Source organism: Sorex fumeus, unplaced genomic scaffold, assembly GCF_029834395.1.
Source record: "Sorex fumeus unplaced genomic scaffold, SorFum_2.1 ptg000043l, whole genome shotgun sequence".
Taxonomy (NCBI): Eukaryota; Metazoa; Chordata; class Mammalia; order Eulipotyphla; family Soricidae; genus Sorex; species Sorex fumeus.
The window spans coordinates 39,933,470-39,956,778 of record NW_026606100.1 but is presented as its reverse complement, the minus strand read 5'-3'; the positions used below and the strand labels follow the sequence as shown (position 1 = coordinate 39,956,778).

Sequence of the window (23,309 nt, the reverse complement as noted above, 5' to 3'; positions counted from 1 at the left end):
ACTGCACTTTCTTTCTACACGAGCTGGCTTTTGCATTAAAAAAAAAATGTCAAACTATCAATTAAACTATGTATCAAGAATTTATGTCAAATGAATAAAAAAACAAATTTGACAGCAGATACATGAAATTTTCTGATGCTTGAAAAAAAACTTACTTTTGGTAATTTGGTAATTCACATCACAGTGGTAGGGCATTTGCCTTGCATGCAGCCAACATGGCCGACCTGAGTTCGATTCCTCCGCCCCTCTCAGAGAGCCCGGCAAGCTACTGAGAGTGTCTTGCCCGCATGGCAGAGCCTGGCAAGCTACCCATGACGTATTCGATATGCCAAACACAGTAACAACAAGTCTCATGATGGAGACGTTACTGGGCCCGCTCGAGCAAATCGATGAACAACGGGAGGACGGTGACCGTAATTAATTTGGTAATCAAACATACACATTTATACTAACTAGAACTAGCAAAAGACATTTACCTTAAATTTTCTCTACAGGGTAGTATTCCAAATTGCTTATAAACTACTGTCTGAGTAGTATTAGACTACATTAGAATAAGTAATTAAAATGGGGGCAGGAGGGCGCATTTCCAGCAATTCTAGGCCAGCTGTGCTTGTGGCTCAGTGTGAGGACCTGAAGATGCAGTGGTTCTTCCAGGGCCCCATGGAGCCAAGGACTGCCCAGGTGACCCCAGGTCACTCCAGGGCTGTACCCTAGCAATGCTCAGGGGATGGGGGGCTTGTAGTCCTGGGCATCAAACCAGGGTTGGCCACATGCATGGTATGTAATTTAACCCCTGTATTATCTCTCTGGCCCCAGTAATTAAGATTTGAACAAGAAAAGATATCACAAAGCCCATGCAGGAGTTCTCTTTTCCAAGGGGACTCCTCAGGAACCGGAGCGGTAACAGAGCTGAAGTGTAGAAAAGGAGAAATTTTGCCACATCTTCACAGACTTACTTCTCCTTGCCCTCAGGAAGTCAAGAGACCTGCGTGTGAGACTTGGAACTACCTGGAAGGCCAGGGTAGAGAGACAGATTGTTCTAGAAACCACCAGAAATCTGAAGGCAAGTCACATCTGATACCTCTGACCTCTCACAAACATCAATAACTCCCTTTGCTGCACTTTTATTAATGTGAATGTTCTGGGTACCAGTATTGGTGAGAATGAACCTATCAGAGAAATAGGCCAGGGTGGCCCCTCCTGGATCCCCACAAGAACTAAACTCCAGGGTGGCTCGGAGGAGAGCCAGGCTGTGTTCTGGGAGCAGTCGGCAGGAGAACTATTTACAGCCTGTGAAGGCTCTTGCAGAAACCCGAAGACTCTGTCTATGATGATGTGATGTGGCAGCCAAGGACCAAGTGCCTCTGCTTGTCTGAAAGCGGCAGCTCCAGTGGAGGTGAGTGCCCCTCCCCTGGCCACACACACAAACACACAACCAGGGAACACTGCTCAGCAACTGTCAGGGACCCATCTCTGTCCAACACAAACATGGAAATGAGAAGCTGGGACTCGCCCAGAGCCAAAATCAGCTTCCAGTCAGCCCAGCCTGTGCAGGACAGGTAGTGGGAAATTGTTCCGGGCCACTGGTGGGTTGAGATTTTGAATCACTTTAGTTGTTTTCTGGACACTCATTTCCAGAATCTTGCAACTCTTTGTCATCTGGCTTAAAACAGAGTTTTGAAAGCAGCAAGTGGTGTTTTGCTTCACCAACAATAGTGATCTTCTGAAGGCGGAATCCGGACTCTTCCTCATTTCACTCAATAGAGTGTCTGCAAATGTGGCTGTACATGGAATCCAACATATATAGCCCTGGCACACGGCTGCAAGAAAGAACTTGTGGAAGAAAATGCACTGACATCTTTTGGGGCTTAGGGACCCGGGGAACCAGTGCAATGCATGTATCAAATACTTCTTTTCTGTTTGCATGTTTAGTAAAAATAAGCATTTTAAACGCAGGACTGTTTGTGCAAGCAGAGTTGACCCAGTCCTCATAGAGTCTCTCACAAAGTAGCCCTGGTAACAGGAATCACTGTGGCTTCTCTTCTGAGCTCAGGATTTATAGGCAGGAAAGCAATCAATCATTTCTCCCATGCAGTCACCTGATATTTATTTATTTTTGCTTTGTTTTGGGGTGACACCTCATGGTACTCAGGGCTTACTCAAGGATCCTTGCTCAGGGATCACTCCTAGGAGTGCTCAGGGAAATGCCAGGGATTGAACAGGGTTGGATGCATGCAAGGCAGCACTTTTCTTACCCACAGGACTAGTGCCTGATATTTAAAGGAGCCATACGGATTCTCCTTTGGGTGCAAAGAGACAGTACAGGAGATCAGTGTGCGCCTTGCACGCTGCTGGCCCCAGTTCTACTACCAGCACAGCATACTTCTCACTGTGGACATGACCCCCCACCCGGGACCCCCAAAATAAATAAAATCTCTCTTGAAGGATGTAAATATCTGGCCATTGAAGCAGGAACTGGTGGGGTTGATTTTGTCCCTGTCCTCCAGATATCTTCTGGGTCAGGAGAGATATTGCACGTCTACAGTGCAGCTTTGCCTGTGGAAGCACACCACGGCATGGTTCCCTGAGCACCACTGGGAGTGACACACCCTAGAGCAACAATGAACTGAGAAAAGCCTGGGCACCACCAGGAGTGGCCCCCAAACCAAAAAAAAAAATTATTCAAAGATAAAACTAGTCCAGAGACACCTTTTCCCCTGCTGAGTCTGGGAAAAAATCCTCCAAACATCTGAGGCCATCCTGGGAAATGCTGTCTTGGTGCAGAAGAGATCAGGAGCTCCATGGATGTGGTGGCTGACAGAGGTCTGAGAGATCCTTGCCACCTCAAGGCAGCCTTAGGTCCTTAGGGATAGGAGGAGAGGATGGGAGAGACCTTACCCAAGAGAGAACAGCCTGAAGCTCCCCACTGGGCAGGCAGCAGGGACCAACAGTGTAATAGAGGTTTCTCAAACCTGGTTGCCTAGGCTGGAATCTCACGGTCCCACTGCCCAGTGGGACAAGGCACTCAGTCTCTCCTGCCTGTGTCCACACCTCACAGGACTATTGCGGATCCAATGAGCTGACACATGCTCAGGGGGTGTTAAGCGCCTCATGGGTGTGGCGATTGCCCACATCATCATCCCACCACATCCCACATGGGCGACACTCTCCTCCGGCTGCCAGTGCAGAAAGCAAAAATGTGTCTGTGCTACTTCCCTTCAGGCCTGAGACGGGACTCCCCAGGTCTTGGAGGAAATCGCCTTAGAGCTCCTGAGAGTCTCAGGAATGGTCCTGCATCAGCAGGTCACACGTGCTGGCCCAGCAGAGATGCTCCTGGGAACTCTCACTCCAGGGTGACAGCAGGTGGTTGCGACAGAGACACAGAGGGAGAATGAGACTTGTGGGAGTCATGGAGTGCATCCACAGCACTAGGGAGCAATAGGTTCAGCCAAACTGCGTTCCCACAATGGGCTAAAGAAACTCTGTCTCCTTAACAGTCACCGTTAGCTCTTCCAGCCGGAAGTGTCCACATTCACTGTGATATACATGGTCCCACCTGAGCCTACAAGGCCACTCAGGCCTGAGCCTTGCTCTCGCGCTCGCTCTGGCCAATGGGTTCAGTGACACTTCACTTAGACACACACCATGGTCCAAGGTCTGAGGCATAATCCAAACCTCAGGTGTGAATTCTCTTGATCTTCCAAAGTCATTAATCTGGGGAGATGTTGTCTTCGTGCTTAAGAGACAGCCTCGGGGAAGCCACGTGACCTGAGTCCGGTCACACAGCTACTGGGCTCTGGCTCCACAATCGGCACAGAGCCTGGGCACCCTGGTCAGTGTGAGGGGCTGAGACAGAGACAGTGGGAGCTGCCCCCTCCATGACCCTCCTCATGTTTGTTGTAGACGAGCTCATTGTCAACAGCTCTTTCCTGCCCGACCCTCTAGCCTACCTGCCACTTGCTCCCATCTCTTTGTTTCCATCCCAGTCTCCACTGGCTTGGTGCTGGGGGTGTTTCAGAACAGGCTGTGCACAGAAAGATGCCTCCAAGATCTGCAATGAGTGTGTGTTGGGTGTGTGTATGTGGTGGGGGGTGGGGGGTTGGTGCTGGAGCTGCCAGTATCCGCATCAGAATTCAAGGTGATGCAACTTAAGTGGTCACAACAAATGAGGCAGCACTGAAGCCCACTGTGGTCCCCCAACAAGGGTGCCCACCCTGAGCTGAGTGCATAAGTTAAAATACAGAGAACTCTTTCACCCACACTGGGCAGATGTGGAAGCTCTCTCCCACGTGCCAGCACAAATAAACAGACGCACACAGGAAGTGGGCCTCCCTTCAGCCACGAGCCTCCTCCTGGCCTCTCCTTGGGCCCTGGACACCTCTCGACACCTCTTGTGTCCTTCCCGGCACCAGGAGGAGGTGCCTGGAAAGAAAGATGTTGGCAACATTCAGTTGCAAACTGAACAAGAGACAAACGTGAGCAAAACCCCACAGACATGTGCCCTGAGTAGGGCTCACTTTACTGTCAGCTCTACAGCTACCCCCAGGCCGTGCCCCTGGGACAGGCCCGTGAGGGGAGAGGTGAGTCTCTGCTTTGGAGGAGGCAGAAGGGCACAAAACCAAGCATGCTTTCCAGGCTCTGGAGGCAACCATTTTCCCAGGAGGCCAGCAAACACTCAGAGCACATGTATGGTTCATATTTCCAAACACATTTTCTTTTTCCCTCTCTCTTTTTGGATCAAGTTTCATAGGAATCAATTCACTTTAAGAAAACACCAAAAAGGGGGTCAGAACAATAGAACAGGGGGTAGGGCGTTTGCCTTGAGCATGGGTTCAATCCCTGGCATCCCATATGGTCCCCCGAGCACTGTCAGGAGTAATTCCTGAGTGCAGAGCCAAGAGTAACCCCTAAGCATCACTGGGTGTGACCCAAAAAGCCGAAGACAAAAAATTAAAAATTGACCTTTGAAAAAAACCACACACACACACACACACACACACACACACACCACACACACCAAAAAGTCTTTTAAAAGTACACAGGAAACTGTAAAGTTTTTTTTTTTCTCCCTAATCCACGGTCTCAGGTTAGACAGTCTAGGAGTGCTTTTAGTTTTAGGAATTAAAAAGGGTTTCCTCTCTGCATCTTTCAGTACTCATGGAGCTGAGTGAATGAACGTCTGACAACGTTTTCCTGCACTGCTCTGAGTTACAGCTGCATCCGCTGAGCCCAACCTTTGCTGCACAAACACTTCAACAATGACACTGGCCACAGAGAAGTGGCTTCTGTACTCACATTTGTCCCTGGGGAAGCTGACGGCAATGCAGGATTGGGCTGAGCAAACGGCCTGGCTGGAATTGCCACATAAGAGGTCCCCAGATTTGAGGTATATTCTAAAGGAAAATTGCACAGATGGCATGAAAGTCTAGCCACGCACTTGACCTCCCAAAGTCATGGTTAAAACATAAGTGAAATAATTCCTCTGGCCATATTAATCAGTCATTGGTGGGTATATACCTCAAGGCTTGCTGTTAATCAGCAAAGCCTTTTTAAAATCTGGAAATGTGGGAACCCCAAGCAGTGCTCAGGTCTTATAACCAGTGGTACTGCAGGGGCCATGCAGTGCTGGGGAGAGACCCCAGGTCTCCGGACATGCAAAGCAGGAGCGGCCTAGGATGCTGCCAGCCTCCTCCCCACCCTGCACCTGTCCAGCAAAGCTTTACTGTCTACAGTAAGTCAGAAAAGGCCCAAGTGTCTGGACAGCAAGTCTGATGCATATGACTGACTTGGATCTGTTGGCTTTATAGACACAGCAGGGATGTTTGATCATTAAAGACAGCCAGTGGAGCCAGAGAGGCCTGCGGGAACTTACCCTCATTCCCTGCTGGGTTATACACAGCCACGCTGTTGGGAGAGGTGCACAGCGGTCCCTCAGCGGAGCCAAGCAAACAGCGGACACCAGCACTGCAGAGGAGAGGAAAAAAGGAACCAGAGCCTTCATAAGTTGAACAAAGAATTGTCCTCTAGGCCATCAATGGTACTGCTAGGCACAGATACCAAATAGCAGAGATGTTTCAGTAAAAATTTGCACATGGATGCTCCTAGCAGCACTATTCTCCTTAACCCAATGAAACAACCCAAACATAGATCAAACAATGAGAGGATACAACAAATGTGGTAGATACATGTCCTGGAATATTATTCAGCCATGAAAAGGTCATATTGCTACAAGGTGGATGAACTCAGAAATAGGCTAAGTGAAAACAAGCCTGTCAAAAAGGCCACGTGTTTCATGATCCTACCGACATAAAATGTTTGTGTGAAAGAGAGAGAGGGAGAGAGAGAAAGAAAGAGAGACAGAGAGAGTGAGAGAAAAGAGTAGTAGATAGTTGTACTGGGGCAGGTGGGAAAAAAGAATGAAGAATGAGTGATAATGGGTATGGAGGGGTGATAAAAATGTTCTAGAATTAGACTCTGGTAACAATTGTGCCACCCTGTGAATGTGTTAAATGCTACTGACTTTCAAATGGTCAAAATGGCAAGTGTTAAAGTAAATTTTATGGGGAAAAAGGTGGGAGGTGAGGGAAGCCATAAATAAGAGATTGGTTTTTTTTACAATTGTGGTAAAACCCACATAATACATAACTGACCATCTTAACCACTGCCATGTGGACCAGTCAGTGGCACTGATCACGGCGGTCACATCATTCTGCAACCATCACCATCATCCATCTTGCAGGACTGCAAGTGTCTCCGTGAAGCACTGGCCTCCCGCTGTGTCCTGCCTCCACCCACCACCATCCTACTCTCTGTCACTGTTAATACCACCACCCTAGTACCTCATATAAGTGGCATCCCATGCTATTTGTCCTTTTGTGATGGCTTATTTCACTCAGCATCATGTCCTCATAGTTCACCCATGTTGTAGCAGGTGTCAGAAAGTCCTTCCTTTGTAAGGCTGAATAATGTTCCACTGTGTGTATGTACCTCATTTTCTTCCCTGGTGGGTCAGGCAGTGGACACTGGGGTCGCTTGTACCTGTTGGCTGTCGTGAACAAGAAAGGGAGGCCTTCTGAATGTTCTCATTCTTGGACCCCTGACCCCCCGTTCTCTTTGTCACTGGTGTAGGCATCTTCTCACAATGACAGCAGCCCCTGGGTCACAGGTCCCTGGGGGTCTGCCCTGCCCTGGTGCTCAGCCCAGTAGCCAGGATTCCATTCAGAGGAATCAGGACTCATCAGAACTTTGCTCCACTTTCCAAAGCCAAGCTGAGCTCTGGAGCTGGGGCCGGCCACTGCCCTGCTGCCTCCCCTGGTACTCTGCTCTGGGACACTCCATGGAGGGCACCGCAGAGTTCAGTCCCTATAGGTGATGTTGAGTATTCCCAGGCCAGCACTGGGCCTTCACATTCGCCTTTCCTTTGCTGGGACCCTGTTTTCACCTAGACCTTCTCCGCTCTTCCCAGGACCCCTGTGGCATTCTCACTAGGACCCTCCTGAACACTTTGTTTGGAGGAGTCATACCCAGCAGTGCTCAGAGGCTACTTTTGGCTCCGTGCTCTTGAGTCACTCCTGACAGTGCTCCAGGGGATCATGCAATGCTGGGGGTCAAACCCATGTCCCCCCCACACACACTCAAAGCATATGCTTTTCCCATTGAGCTTTTTCTCCCGCCCTCCTGAATATCCCTATTTAAAATTAAGCTTTTCCAGAACTATTTGGGAAAATAATGTCCTACATAGCTATACTCAAAGCTTTCTTTGAAAACTGAGATGTGTTGAATTAAGTCTGCAAATACAAAGTTGATTCTTTTCAAAATATTATACTAATAACTCTAAAATATCAAATAGGACTAAGAAATATGACTTGCTTGAATTAAATGAGAGAAAGGGGAGAAAGGGCTGCAAAGTTCAAAAAGAGAACTCCCAGAATGACCACCAACTGGGAACTCTTTGGTACTATTGCGGCAACATGGGAAAATGCCATTGTTGACAACATTGATGAGGAATACGATCAATTGGTTCAGCACCTCCATGAATGTGCGAGGAACGCCAAGAGAGAGATAGCCACAAAAAATCGCCTATCTTTGAAAACTCTTGAGCTAATTCGCCAGCGTGGTTTGGCGCATGCCTCAGGCAACCGCAAGCTAACGTCTGAGCTCACAAAGCAGTGCAGAGATGCGATCAAGGAAAACCTCAAAGAGAGAAGAGCAGAAGTACTGGTAGATGCGGTAGAAGCCGGGAAAAGTATTCGTAATGCCCGCCTGTCCTTCGCCAACTACAAGACCAAGATGACTGCCCTCCGACGTCCTGATGGATCCATCACATCCTCCAGAATGGCAATGGAGAAGATTATCCATGACTTCTACTCAAATCTCTTCGATAGCCATGTCCACTTGCCGACATACCAAATTCCACAGGATGGATATGTCGTTCCCAACGTTCTCCCTTCTGAAATCCGACACACCATTTCGTCGGTAAAGAAACAAACAGCACCCGGCCCAGACAAGGTCAGACCTGAACACCTGAAGAACCTGCTGTCAGTACTCATCAATACACTGGCTCGGCTCTTCACTTGCTACCTGTCTGAATGCAAGGTTCCATCCCAATGGAAAACCAGCAGGACCGTACTACTGTTCAAGAAGGGAGACATCCATGACATTGGCAACTATCGCCCGATCTGCCTATTGTCTGTCATCTACAAGTTGTTCACTCGAGTCATCCTAAATAGGATTGGCAGAACACTAGATGAAGGACAACCATGCGAGCAAGCCGGGTTCTGCAAAGGTTTCAGCACCATCGACCATATCCACACGATAACCAAGCTCATTGAGGTTTCTCGGGAGTTCAAGATGCCGCTCTGTTTAACGTTCATTGATTTAAAGAAGGCCTTTGATTCTGTTGAGATGGAAGCGGTCATTGAAGCCCTAGCCAATCAGGGCATTCAAGCCCAATACATCAGGATCCTCCGTGAGCTGTATTGCGGATTCACTACCAGGATCTCACCATTCTACAAAGAAGTGATCGTTGATGTCAAGAGAGGGGTGCGGCAGGGTGATACCATTTCACCGAAACTCTTCAGTGCCACCCTCGAGAACATCATGTGACGACTGGAATGGGAAGGAATGGGAGTGAAGATAGATGGTCGGCAACTACACCACCTCCGCTTTGCTGATGACATTGTTTTAATAACACCAAACATCAGCCAAGCGGCACAAATGCTGGCCGACTTTGACCGTGAGTGTGGAAAGGTAGGACTACAGCTGAATCTTTCGAAGACAATGTTTATGAGAAACAGCCTCGTTCCTGATGCCCCATTTGCTCTCAACGGGACGACCATCTCCGAATGCAACAGCTATGTGTACCTAGGTCGAGAAGTCAACATGACAAATGACCTGGCACCCGAGCTGCGCAGGAGGAAGAGAGCGGTTTGGAACGCCTTCAAGAACGTCAAAGAAATAGCTAAGAGGACGAAGAACCTCCGGCTCCGGGCACATCTCTTTGATTCCACTGTTCTTCCTGCATTAACATATGCCTCAGAGACCTGGGCCCTACGCAAACAGGATGAGAACGCTATTCAGGTCTCCCAAAGAAGAATAGAAAGAGCTATGCTTGGAATATCATGTGACGACTGGAATGGGAAGGAATGGGAGTGAAGATAGATGGTCGGCAACTACACCACCTCCGCTTTGCTGATGACATTGTTTTAATAACACCAAACATCAGCCAAGCGGCACAAATGCTGGCCGACTTTGACCGTGAGTGTGGAAAGGTAGGACTACAGCTGAATCTTTCGAAGACAATGTTTATGAGAAACAGCCTCGTTCCTGATGCCCCATTTGCTCTCAACGGGACGACCATCTCCGAATGCTCCGAATTCTTTCTCTTCACTCAAATGAGAGAAAGAATCCGGAGTTCTGACATCCGTCGATGATCAAGAGTCAGGGATGCTGTCTCGTTTGCCAAGGCGTCGAAAATCAGATGGGCTGGACACGTAATGAGATTTGGAGACCACCGCTGGACTAGAGCTGTTACCGACTGGATTCCACGGATGTCAAAAGACCGCGTGGCCGCCCACCTACCAGATGGTCAGACTTCTTCGTCAAGATCATGAACGATCGGTTTGAGGCCCTTCATGTTCCCGGAACAAACAGATGCCATTGGGTTACACTAGCACGCGACAGGGACAAATGGAGACGTTACTGGTGCCTGCTCGAGCAAATTGACGACTAACGGGAAGTTAAGTGATTAAGTGAAGTGAATTAAATGTTGGGAGCCTGAAAATCATATGTATGAAGGCCACACCCTGCCCCACTGCACATCTCCACCTGCCCGTGCACATATGCTCACGAGCACACACACACACACACACACACACACACACACAAAGTTCTGTCTCGCACATGAAAATACAAAACTCATGTGCACACACTCAGACATGCAAAAATGCACACACAGACACAAAGACATACTTTGTGCCCCTGGCCTAATGCTCTTTTCTGCTTGGCCTATACACCCACTGATGTTATACAACTTGCATGTTTATTTCCTTTCTCCTCTGCCACCCTTAAGTGTAAGCAGGAGGGCCTTTGCTGCTGTGTCTGCTGCCGTGTCTGAGCACTGAGGACAGATTGTGCCTCAGAGAAGATGCCACAGAGCCACACAGGAACCAGAACTCACTTTTCTGAGAAGGCCAGGCATTTCTGCGCATGGAGTTTTCCTTTCACGTGCAGCTCCCAGTCCTGGGTCAGAAGGAAGGGATGGTGAGAAAGCAGCACTGGGTCAGGAAAGCAGCAGAGGGTGGCCTTCCTGGCCCCATGGGAGGCAGCAGCACCCGGCATCCCTCCCCCAGGCTCGGTCCCCACGCCCACCCCACCCTCTTCATGCCCTCAGCACCCATCAGCCCATCAGGCTAAGGTCGACAGAACACTGGTTCCCTCTTCCTCCCAGTGGACCGTTGTGAGTGAAGGTCCCACTGCACCTCCCTCATCCATCCATCCGTTCCTTCATACCCCCACCCGAGAGTCCACAGGCTCTACTCTCTGACTGGGAGAATCTGGCAAGTAGAATTCCCTGAGCGGCAAAATCTTAGAAGAGGCTCAAGAGACAAACTTCCTCCCTCACGTCCCAGGGCCACTGCCCCTCACCTGGGATATGGACTTACACATACATATGTGTGCAAGGTGATTTCTCCTCCCAAGCACTGAAGGATGGTGCTGGCGGGGAGGGCCAAGAGCGGGAAATGGTGTAGCCCAGCACCCAAAGGGGCATCCAGGTCTCTACTCGCCCCATAGAGCTATGGGCTGGGACCAGCCGTTTCTACTCTGTGGGCCTGTTTTCACATCTCTGAACTGGGTATCATGACAGTCTTGCCACAGTGCAGTGATTGCCAACAAAGTCTAATGTCATGATGATGAGCTCCAGAACCTTGCACTGTGTCACCACCGACACACAGGAAAGAGGGGAACCTGGTGGGCCCCAATATCCCCCAATCACCATGGTGAAAGTCAATCTTGCAGGGGCTCTTGGACCATCTCAGAGGTCGGAAGCCAAGGCCCTCTGTCCTAATTTGTCTGGGTCCTGCTGGCGAAGGACTATCTTGCCCCTGACTTCAAGATCTGCCTTTTCTTTCCTTTTCATACTCAGGACACTGGGTTCTCAAGAACACCAGTTCTCTGGGGAACAGAGGACACCCCTTTCCTTAAGGACCCAGGTGACTTTATATGTCTCTGTCTAACCCAAGTGGGGTCCCTTAGTCTCTCTCAGTCTCTCTCTCTCCAGTTCTCTTTTTCTTTTCTTTTTTTTTAACTTTTTGGGTCACACCTGGCAATGCACAGGGGTTGCTCTTGGCTCTGCACTCAGGATCACTCCTGGTGGTTGCTCGGGGGACCATATGGGATGCTGGGAATTGAACCCAGGTCAGTTGCATGCAAGGCAAATGCCCTACCCACTGTGCCATTGCTCCAGTTCCTCAGTCCAGTTTTCTCAGCTCGAGACATGGGCAAGTCTCTTCTTGGCCTTACAGCGAGGGGCTGCCCAGATGCAGCTCCAAAATCTCGCTGGCTTCTAATACCTGTGATTGTTACCAAGGATTCTGGAGGCCAGTGAGCAGACTCCCCCAGGCTGCCGGAGACTCACCTTCAGGTCAAACACCTTCTTGTCGCAGATGCTACAGACGTGCGGCAGGTGGAGGGGGGCCACGCCGTGGAAGTCATTGAGCTCATGCGCCTGCAGGGGCCTCACGGGCAGCATGACCTGGTCCTCCTTGGCCCGTGGCCGGCCCCCACCAAAGCCCGCCTTGCTATTGTTCAGCCGGCCCCCAAAAGAAGGCGGGGTCCTGTCGGGGGTGGGCTCCTCAGGGTCATAGAGCTCATAGGGCTGGCTGGGGGCTGGGGGCCATAGGCTGGGGCCTGCGAGGAGATCCGGCTTGCTCTGGCCGGAGAACCCATGGGCACTCTCCCACTGGCCACTGGCGCCCGGCAGCAGTGACCCCACCTCGCCTTTCAGGCCTCCTGCCTGCTCAGTGGCAAACGTGCCCACCACGTGTGACCCCCCTTGGGAGGTGGGCCCGTAGAAGTCCTTGGCAAAGGCAGCTTGGCCGTCTTGTCCCGAGTGGCCATAGTGCCCTTCGTAGGTGACGCTGCCCGAGGCAGAGGCCGGGGCAGGCAGGAAGCTGGGCTGCCCGTCTGTCTCCGAGCCATATGCCTGACCCAGGTTGGCTTTGCCATAGTCGTAGAAACCCGCGGCCGCTGGTGCAGCCCCAGTCTTGCCGATGCCCAAGAGGACTGCAGGCTGGGTGGGAGTGGGAGGCACGACCCCACTGAAAGGATGCATCACCACGGCACCGGGGGGCTGGCTGGGAAGGCTCACAGCGGGGCCCGGGCCACGGGTCTGGCCCGGGGATGAGAAGGCAATTGTATTTGCGGGGAAGCGGGCACTGGGCATAGTTGCAGCATGTTGGGGCACCCCCGTATGGCTGGGAGGGGCACTGATCACGGACGGATGCCTCAGCTGGTTGAAGAGAGGCTGGGACATGGCCACTTTGGAGAGGACTTGGTTCAGGACCGTGGCGGCTGCGGTGTTGTTGGTGACAGCTGTCTGTGCCAACTTCAGCCGGTGGAGGGTGAGCTGGGCTTGCAGCTGGGCCAGCTGGAGACTGGCCGGCGAAGGGAGCAGAGGGTTCGGGTTACTGACCGAGAAGGGGTTCTTGTCCAGCAGCTTGGCGGCACTGCAGGAAGAGAAACATCTCAATGTATAGCTGGTTTTCACCAAGGTAGATAGTGGGGGGGGGGGGGGGTGTGCATGCTTGTTTCCCATGGTATCCCCTCCCCCCTAAAGAAGATCCTACTCACATACATTCCATATGAAGGCAAGTACGCAAAGTATACTTGCACAGATATGCCTCTTTTCTTATCTCCAGCAGAAAACCAACTATGGACAGAATGGTCAACCTTACCCCCAATCAAGGAGAAGCTAAAACTGTTGGAAACAAACCATTTTTCTAATAAAATAGCATTAGTATTTTACAAATTTTAAAATAGCACTTGGGGGTCGGAGCTAGAGTACAGTGGAGAGGGCGTTTGCCAGGTTCAATCCCCGGCATTTCATATGGTCCCCTGAGCACCACCAGGAATAATTCCTGAGTGCAGAGCCCGAAGCATTGCCAGGGGTGGCCCCAAAAGCAAAATACATAAAATAAAATAAAATAGCCCTCTGAGCTGGTGAGATTAAGTGGAATGCAAACAAAGTGAATGTTCATCTAAACCAGCGTTTTTCAACCTATTCAGGACTGGGGTACCCTGTGAACCTATTTCCTTCCTGTATGCATTTTGACCCTCAAATCTGCCATGCCCTCCCCATTTACACAACTTTTACCTGTGGTCCCCTTGAAATATCGTGGGGGTCCCCAACAGGATCACATGACCCCTGTTGAGTAATGCTGGTCAAAATATATTTATACACCTCTGTTACAAGAACTCTGGTGATATACACTCAGTACAGCCCTATTGTTTGATCCCAAGATTCAATTCTATCCATCTAGCTTAAATAAAGAATCACAATAAAGGCAAAACTTGATACCCAAAGATGAGTCATAATGCCATGTTGTTTTTAGAAAGTTGAAAATTACAAATGTTCAATAATAGGAAGAGAGGGAGGTTTTAAACAGAGTAAATTGTGATATAGCCATATAATGAAAATTTAAGTAACCATTTATTCTGTTTAGATTTCTACTTTACTATGATATTTAAGGCATCCAAAATAGTGTACCATGTACCACTCTGAAAAGAAAATATTTGGACCAAAGAGTAGCTCACAGTAGACTGCATGTCACACACGTATAAATGAGACCCTGGTTCAAATTCCCTGTACCACAAAGCATAAAATGAGATGGTTTAGGACTTCCTCTATTAAAACAATAAAAAGATAGAAAAAGGTTTCAGGGCAGAAAAGATAATATAGGAGATAAACTGCTGACTGTGCATGTAGCCAATCTAAGTTTAATCCCTGACATCACATATGGTCCCCTAAGTCTTGCCAGGAGTCACTCCTGAGCACAGAGCCAGAAATAACCTTTGAGTACCACTGGGTGTGACCCAAACTCCCATCTCCCCACAAACAAAAACATTTCAACACATTAAACTCCCCTGGGTATCTGTTCCCCCTCCATACCTCACCTCTTCATTGCCAATGGTAAACACTAAATTTGGTAAGGTCACTGTATGCAAAATATAACTTTGTGGGTTTTTTTTTCCCACCAAACATGAGATCCATATATGTTACGTGAAAAAAACAGGCTTCACCACTGAACAGATGGGGAATTATGTACATGTTTTATACCAAATGTATTTTCACCTCACCTTCATTTCATATTAAAAGTAGTACAAATAATGTGTTCTCCAGTCCACTTTCAAAGCATCGGGAAGAAAACATAAAAATTCCAGTGAGTAATATTCCATCCGTATTCCAGTTTTGATTACTATTTTGATTACTAGTTTTATAATATAGCTTGAAGTTAGGGAGAGAAAAGCCTTCCATCTTTGTTCCCCCTAGGATTACTTTGGCTATTGGGGTGGGGGAGGGGGTTATTACTCCATCTAAATTTTAATAAGCTTTAATCCATGTCTTTAAAACCAGTCATGAGTATCTTTTTATAGGAACTACATTAAATCTGTATAATGCTTTGAGCAAGATTGTCATTCTGATAATATTAATCCTTCTAATCCATGAACAGGAGATGTGTTTCCATTTCCTCCTGTCTTCTTTTTAGTAGAGTTTTATAGTTTTCTTTGCATAAGCCTTTCACCTCTTTTGTTAAGCTGATTTCTGGTACCTGATTTTCTGGGGCACAATTGTGAATGGTATTGTTTTTATAATTTCTCTCTCTTCTGCTGCAATATTGGCATAGAGGAAACCTATGGATTTATGTGCATTGATTTTGTAGCCTGCCATTTTACAAGTTTATTGTTTCTTGGAGCTTTTGGGGGGAGTCTTTAGAATTTTCTAAGTACAGAATTATGTTATCTGCATATAGTGCTATTTTTACTTCTTTACTTATCTGCATGTCCTTAATATCTCTCTCTTGTCTATTGCTATGGCAAGAACTTTCAATACCATATTGAACAGTCGTGGTGAGAGTGGGCAACCTTGTCTAGTGCCTGACCTTAAAGGTTTTCAGTTTTTCACCACTGAGTATGATGTTTGCTGTGGACTTGTTAGTAAATGGCTTTGATTATGTTCAAGAAAGTTCCTTAAACCCCTATTTTACTGAGTATTTTTTAACATGAATGTGTTTTGTATATTGTCAAATTATTTGCATCTATTGAGAGACAGATCTTTATTGAGATCTCTATTGAGAGGCATATGGACAGTTAAATTTCAATTAAAAAACCAAGAAATAGGCCACACCAACTTACCTACCAGCTCTGCTCTACAGGTTCACGACTAAATCTCAGCCCAGATACAAACCACACTGCTAAAATCGAACCTTTCTAGCACCATGCACAGCACCACCATTCACGAGTACACTGGTCTCCTGGCTGAAAACTCTGCCTTGCCAAAGCTCCAACAGCTGCACACACACCCCACAGTTGCTGCTGTGTCAACTGCCCAACTCTACTGCTTCACAGCTGATCTCTGCAGAGTCCCCAAATCATGAAAATTCCAGGTACACCAGTTTTCAGGATCAGACCTCTGGGGTTTTCTTGGAGTAGGAACCAGCAGCCTCCTCTCACATATTCTCCCCCCACCCCAACTTCCAGAAGTCCTGGAAGCCACACCCAACATTCCACACCCACCATCATGTAAACTCTTCGCCTCTGGGGCCTGGAGACACCTCCAACTTTTGCAATACTGACATCCCAGTAGGGGCACACCAAATTAGATGAGAAAGTAACATAGAAGCCAACTAAGCTCAGCAAGCAAAAGCAGTAACACAGAAGGCTCAACTAGTGACAAACTGCTTAGAAAATCATCAGATAAGGACCCCTAACCATGGTGAGTTATAACAACTTGTAAAACTTTCACTAAAGTTTTTTTTTTATAATTCTTTAGCCATTTAGCTGTAACAATGTAAAAGAAATTATATTCTGCCTTGCTATGGACACAGGCTTGAAGGGTGGTTGGGTAAATGAGGGTAATGATAGAGGGAAGGTCACACTGGTGGTGGGACTGGTATTGGAACATTGAATATCTGTAAAAACTTTATTATGAACAACTTTGTAAGCCACGGAGTTTAAATAAAGAAAAGAAAAAATATGAAGCAGAGCAAGGAAAGCCTCTTCAGCAAATGGTGCTGAGAAAATTGTAAAAAAAAAAAAAGGATTTCGACCTTTTTCTAGCACAAAAGTAAAACTGAAATGGTCTAAAGACCTTGATACCAGACCTGAATTCATAGGTTACATTGAGAGCTGGAGTGATAGCATAGCGGGTAGGGCGTTTGCCTTGCATGCGACCAACCAGGCTGACCAGAGTTCAATTCCTATGCCCCTCTCAGAGAGCTGGCAAGCTACTGAGAATATCTTGCTCAGAAGGCAAAGCCTGGCAAGCTACCCATGATGTATTCGATATGCCAAACACAGTAACAAGTCTCATAATGTCACTGGGCCCGCTCGAGTAAATCGATGAACAACGGGAGGACAGTGACACTGAGGAAAACTTATGTAGAACACTTCATGACACTGAAGCTAAGGGCATCTTCGATGATTCAATACCATTGGCAAAGTAAACTGAAATACGGCAAATAAATTGAACTATATCAAACTAAGAAGCTTCTGCATTGCAAAGGAAATGGTAACCAGAATAGAAAAACATCCCACAGACTGGCAGAAAATATTTGCGCACCACTCAATCAATAAAGTTCCAAGATTAAGGCACTAGAGCTCTACAAAAAAATTTAAAATTAAAAATGGGGGAAGAGATGAGTAGAATCTTCTTCAAAAAAATGTACAAAAGATGGCAAAAAGGTATATGAAAAATGCTGTGCATCACTTATCATCAGGGAAATGCAAAAAAACAGCAACAAGAACAACAAGAAGATATCACCTCACAGCCGTGAGACCAGTACACATCACTAAGAACAAAAACAACCAATGCTGTTGTGGGTGTGGGGGTAAAGGGAACCTCATTCACTGCTGGTGGGAATGCTGAGTGATCTGGCCTCTTTGGAAAACAATACAAACACTCCTCAAAAAACTAGAAATTGAGTTTCTATGTAATCCAGGAATTCCACTTCTTGGCATCTATCCCATAGACCCAAAACTCTATTCAGAAAAAAACATTCACACTCCTGTGTTCATTGCAGCATTACTCACACTAGCCACAATGTGGAAATAACCGAAATGCCCAAGAACAGATCACTAGATTAAAAAATAAATAAATTAGGGTAGAATTCTTGAGTGGAGAGCCAGGAAAGACCCCTGAGCATAGCCAGGGGTGGTCCCAAACCAAAACAAAATAACCGAACGATGGTACACATACACAACAGAGTACTACTTGGCTTTAAGAAACAATGAAACCATATTTCATTGCTGCTATGTGGATCCATATGGAGAGTATTATATTAAATGCAGTTAGTCAGAGGAGAAAGACAGACACAGAATGATATCTCACACATGTGGGATATAAAGAATCACAGTAGGGAAATAACAGAAGCCCCAAGACAATAGAAACTGAGAACTGGTCTTCAGTAGAAGCTTACAGGGTTTGGGGGGATTTAGGGGGAGGGGCAGAGAGTGGGACCGTAATGTAGGGAAGTGAACACTCTGGGTATGGGGTGGTGTGCTTGAATGTTTCATGTATGAAACACTAATAAGAGTTTTGTAGAACAGGGTGCCTAAAATAAATTCCATGTAAAGAATCTAAAATTGAGGTGACAGACCATCATGGACACTCCCGGAACCCCACTGCAGGGGTGCCTCTTGGACACGTGCTTTCCTGTGACTGCTCTGATTGGTCATGGTGTTTCCTGGACCAAAAAGGCAGGATGCACGGTCTGAAATGGAGACAGACTGATCTCAGAAAGCCTGAGGTCTGTGGTTACTATTGTCAGAGCTTTTTCTGTAAATCCATAGTTCCTGACTCACAAATCCCCTTTCCGGGGAGTGGGTGTGATCAGGAAATGTGTTCGGGATGTCACTGAACTAAAATTCCCAGGAGATTTGAATGGGAAGAATGCATTTGGCCCTGGGATCACCATGGCGAAACCAGCTTGCCTGTGGATGTGTGTGGGTCAGATCACAGACAGGGTCTCTCTGGCCATGGACTTCACACAGAGCAAGTCTGAGGATTTGGAATTGAAGAAGATGCTCAGGAGTGGCGGGTAGGAAGAGGTGAGGCTAAAAAGGGAGGCTGGCAGAGATTACATGCTTACTTCTTCCACTGCGAAGACAGTTTCTGCTTAAGTTGGCCTGAGAGAGTCTTTTCCAAGGTGACAGATACCCTTTCCCATCTCCCTACCCACCACCGCTATGAGGCACTGAATCGATCCTGTGAAGTAGCTCATGGCACAGAAGGTTGATTTCCCGAATCTTTATTTTTTTTTCTGGCAAAGGGACAGTAGGCTAAGTTTGGGATCCTCTTCTAGTCTAAGAAAAGGCAGGGTGGGAGGAGGTGCTGAGGGTGGACGTGGGGGGCAGTGATGCCTCACTGGACCAGTACTTAGGCAGTGCATTCTCATCTGCTCTCTTCATAAGTCTTGAGGGAAAGCGGGGAGAACTAAGTAATTTTCACCCTAATTTTTGAGCAACAACCTACGGCTTACAGATTAGGTGACCTATTTATACTCCCTCACTGTTGCGGAGTCCTGGCACAGAAGTTAACCCCCAGTCAGGCTGTGAAGAGCGAAGAAGAGCTGGGGTCAGGAGGTTAACCTGGCAGCCTCTTGAGTCTCTTTCAGAGCTTCCTCACATGCAGCTTCGCTGCTCTGTTTGAAGTGAGTTCTTGGAACACCAGGTGCACCCACATCCAAATCTAAGAATAAAACCGTTTCAAAGGCTGATAAAAAAAATGACCAGCGGGACTACTCTTTCCCGCTCTGTGAGAAATGAAGAGTATGCTAGAAATCATTAAAGACACAACCTTTCCTTAGCCAGTAGACCAGCTACAGTTTTAGACCTTGGGGGTGAGGATTGGGGCAGATCTTTTCTCTTCTGGGTGGGTGCGCAGCCTGGGTGGCCCCAGTGTGACCCAGGCACAAATCATGGCAGCAGCAGCATGGGGGAGGCCAAAATAGGAAAGAAAGAGGAGGATGGTCAAGAGCTGATGATGGATTTCTATCTGCTTGTGTAGCATTAAGTAGCTGAGCTTTAGGAGAGCAATTAAGCTTAACTCAAAACCCTGCCCACACAGGGCCAACCCTTCCTCCCAGGTTTGTCCACAAAGCAGCTTGTCCTTGCTAACAAGGCGATAATGAGGTGCCAGTTCGGTTTCCATGACCAGGGTAGGACAAGGTTGGTTTTGTTTTTCCCAGAGAAGTCAGCTGTATTTTCCAAAACTGTTTTCTGGGCGGGAGAGAGCTCTTGCTGGAAACTTCTCTTTGCTTCTGAGAAAAGGAGAAAGAGCTGTCTTTCCAGTGAGAAAAGCCAAGAATTCTGTGTGCTTGTCAGTCATGAGGAACGAGTGCTTTTCCAAACAGGGCCCCTGGTATGGAAGTGGGCCTCAGTCAACTTAAAGACACACAGCAAGGTGGCAACAAAGGGTCAAAGGCAACACAGTGGGGGAAATGGGGAACACAATGGGGGAAACTCAACACAATTGAGTTGGGGAAGGGGGTTGAGAGGGAGGGGTGTTGGCGTCCTTTGGAGAGCGAGGGGATACACTGGTGATGGGTGTGGTGTTAGAATTATGTGTATGAGAAACCATTATTAATAGCAATGTGAACCACAGAACCTCAATTAAATTTTTTTAAATAAAATAAAAAGAAGTGACCCCATTCAGATCCAACATGAAATCAAAACACTAACTAGATTTTCCTACTTTCTGTTTTGACTAGAAGATTCCTATAGTCCCTAACTTTATTTTAATTTTATTTGGAGGTAGGGTAGGACGCTGGGTCACACCCAGCAGAGCTAATCGTGGACCCGTGCTTAGAAGTGACCCCTGGCAGTGTTCAGGGACTATATGCAGTGCCCAGGATTTGAACCAGGGTCAACCTCTGAAATGCAAGCCCCTTCCCCTTTCAACAACTTTCAACACGTAACTCTCTATCACTAGAGTCCCCAACTTTAATCAACCTTTTTAATTTTTTTTTTATTTTTTGCTTTTTGGGTCACACCCAACGATGCACAGGGGTTACTCTGCACTCAGGAATTACCCCTGGCAGTGCTCGGGGGAACATGGGATGCTGGGAATCAAACCCGGGTCAGCTGCGTGCAAGGCAATTGCCCTACCCACTGTGCTATCACTCCAGCCCCTTTAATCAACCTAAAGCAGGAGTTTTTTTTTTCCCCATGAACAATCAGAGTTAGGTACCATTTTTTATAAATCAAAGACTTTTACAGAAAAGACACCAGATTTTTTTTAAAGCTTAACATCCTAAAATGGAAGTATATTGGAATCCTAATTCTGAATCCAAAATCAGGGGACAATGCTTAGAATTGCACGCCCTTAGCGATCAGCTCATCCAACTTCCTCGTCAACAAGGAAAGAAAGTGATTTCGCCAAATCGGGGCAGCGTTAAAATCTCCATGGGGAACTAGGCCACCAGCACCAGAGCCTACCCTGCAGACAGAACAGCCCAACCACAGCCAGGCTCTGGTGCCGTTGGTTTCATCACCAAACCATCTCCACCCACCTGTACCTTTTGCTACAAGAGAAACCAACAACTTTCAACACGTAAGATGCTCGCTGAGCACCGGGCCACTTCTGCAACCCCAGTTCTGATAAGGGGGAGCAGGGATACCCCTTCTCCTGGGAAGTGTGAGTGGGTACCAGGCAGTGTTGGAGGCATCTGCCAGATGCTCTCTTCTCTGAAACCTGGAGCATCTGCATTCTTGACTGGGATGCAGAAACTGTATCTTGGATCCGGGGGGAGACACAGCAGCTGGGTCGCGGGCCCCAGACAACCCCAGACAGCACTCACACAGTCACACGCACGCTGGTCCACCAGGGCTGGTCCATGCTCAGCAAACATGCTCTGCCTCCCCAGCCAGGTCCCTTCTAAGCCATTAATTGCTACAAAGAATTCACACTGTCAATCTACATGAAAAAAATGCTGATGCCCTGCTTACTTGGGACCTTGTTGTTTAATTAAAGCAACATTTCTCTCGAGAGTTTTAAACATAACCTATAACATACAAAGGAGAGCTAGGGGCCTGGATAATGCCAGGAGATTTAGGAGATCCAGATGAAAACTGTTTCTAATGATTTAATTCCGTGCTGTTGAAAGGATGTCCTACAGATTGCATCCCACCGCCAACAGCTGTCCCGGCTGGCTCATGCTCATTATTTGTCCCAGAGCACTTTCATATTTTATTCTGAGTCCTGAGAAGAATATAAAGATTGGTATTTGGGTATAAGGATAGAAACAAAGTGTCCTTCCTCAGCGAGTTATCAAGTTGGAAACTGAGGCAGGGTTTTGCATGTACCTGTAAATCAGTGATGGGTGGGGAGGGGGAGAAGGGTTGGGGGCCACTCCCAGAGATTCTCAGACAGCCAGGCGGGCAGTGTGAAGGTCTGAGGATGCAGTGCGGATCGGGTCCTGTGGTGACAGGGAGTGCCAGGGCCACCCCAGTGGTGCTCAGAGACCACCAGGGTCACCTCTTCAGTGCTCAGGGGCCTCCAGTGTCACACTCTGTGATGCTCAGGAGAATGGGTGGTGCCAGAGAAGCAAGCTGGGCCAGGTACTGACAAGGCATGCAACCAACACCTGGACCACTTTCCTAGTCCTGAGCAGGGATTTTTGTTTTGTTTTGTTCTGGGGGCAACACCCGGCAGTGCTGAGGGCTTACTCCTAGCTCTGCACTCAGGAATCACTCCTGGCAGGGCTTGGGGGGACCCTGCGGGATGCCGGGGATCGAACCCAGATGAGCCAAGTGCAAGGCAAGGACCCTACCCCTCACCCACTGTACTTACCCTCACTCCCCCACCCATCTCCCCTTCCCGCCCCCATACCAAGCATTCCTGAGATGTGATTCATCTTGTTATGATAGATAGAGACAGGGAGATCTCTGGTGGGGGCCCTCTGACCTCTGCTCGTAAACAGACCCAATCTTGGAGCTGGGGGCGCTCAGCCTGCCAGGGTAAAAAGAGTGTCCACTCTGTGTCAGGCAGAGCCGCTGGGTGCGGGGGACACCATCTGACTGAGCAGAGTGACCTTCCTGTGCACCCACGGCTGAGTTCATGGAAGATAGTAATGAAGAAGAAAGCAGAGGAGGAAGTGGAACAAGTCACAGACATTCTGGGGCGCGTCACAAGTGTCAGCAAAGGCCAACTCCAGGGTTGTCCCTACAACCTCAACTACAACCACAAAAACTTGTTAATCCACAGGCAGATGAGAAGCTGCACCAGCTGCGGGCGCAGGGCAGCTGCCCAAGCTGTGCTCGCAGCCTCCCACACCAGCTGCTGCAAAGCGGGGTCAGGCTGGAGACAGCGCTCCGTGGACTGAGCACCCCAAGCACCTCTCAGGGAACAACCCCCTGAGCACTGAGCCCTGAGTAGCCACAGAGCACCACTGGGTAACAACGGTAAAGAAGAGCTCCTTGTGATTCAGTGCTATGGGGCCAGAATCTGGGCTTCCATCTGCCTGTCACTGATTGTGTGACTGGGGGAAAAGCTGTGTGAGGTTTTCCAACTCTCAGAATTTCCCCATGGTACA

The 23,309-nt window shown here is 48.1% G+C and overlaps 1 protein-coding gene across 1 annotated transcript in view; it reads right to left on the bottom strand.

Annotated features, from left to right (window-relative positions):
* The window catches only part of RBM20 (RNA binding motif protein 20), a 216,637-nt gene that overhangs the window by 42,099 nt on the left and 151,229 nt on the right, over positions 1–23,309 (bottom strand). Inside the window, exons 2-5 of the mRNA XM_056120919.1 lie at positions 12,137–13,226; positions 10,679–10,740; positions 5,873–5,964; positions 5,296–5,393 (exon numbers count right to left, since the gene is read on the bottom strand). Of these exons, the coding sequence (XP_055976894.1) occupies positions 5,296–5,393; positions 5,873–5,964; positions 10,679–10,740; positions 12,137–13,226 (1,342 nt within the window). The remainder of the gene's footprint in view (positions 1–5,295; positions 5,394–5,872; positions 5,965–10,678; positions 10,741–12,136; positions 13,227–23,309) is intronic.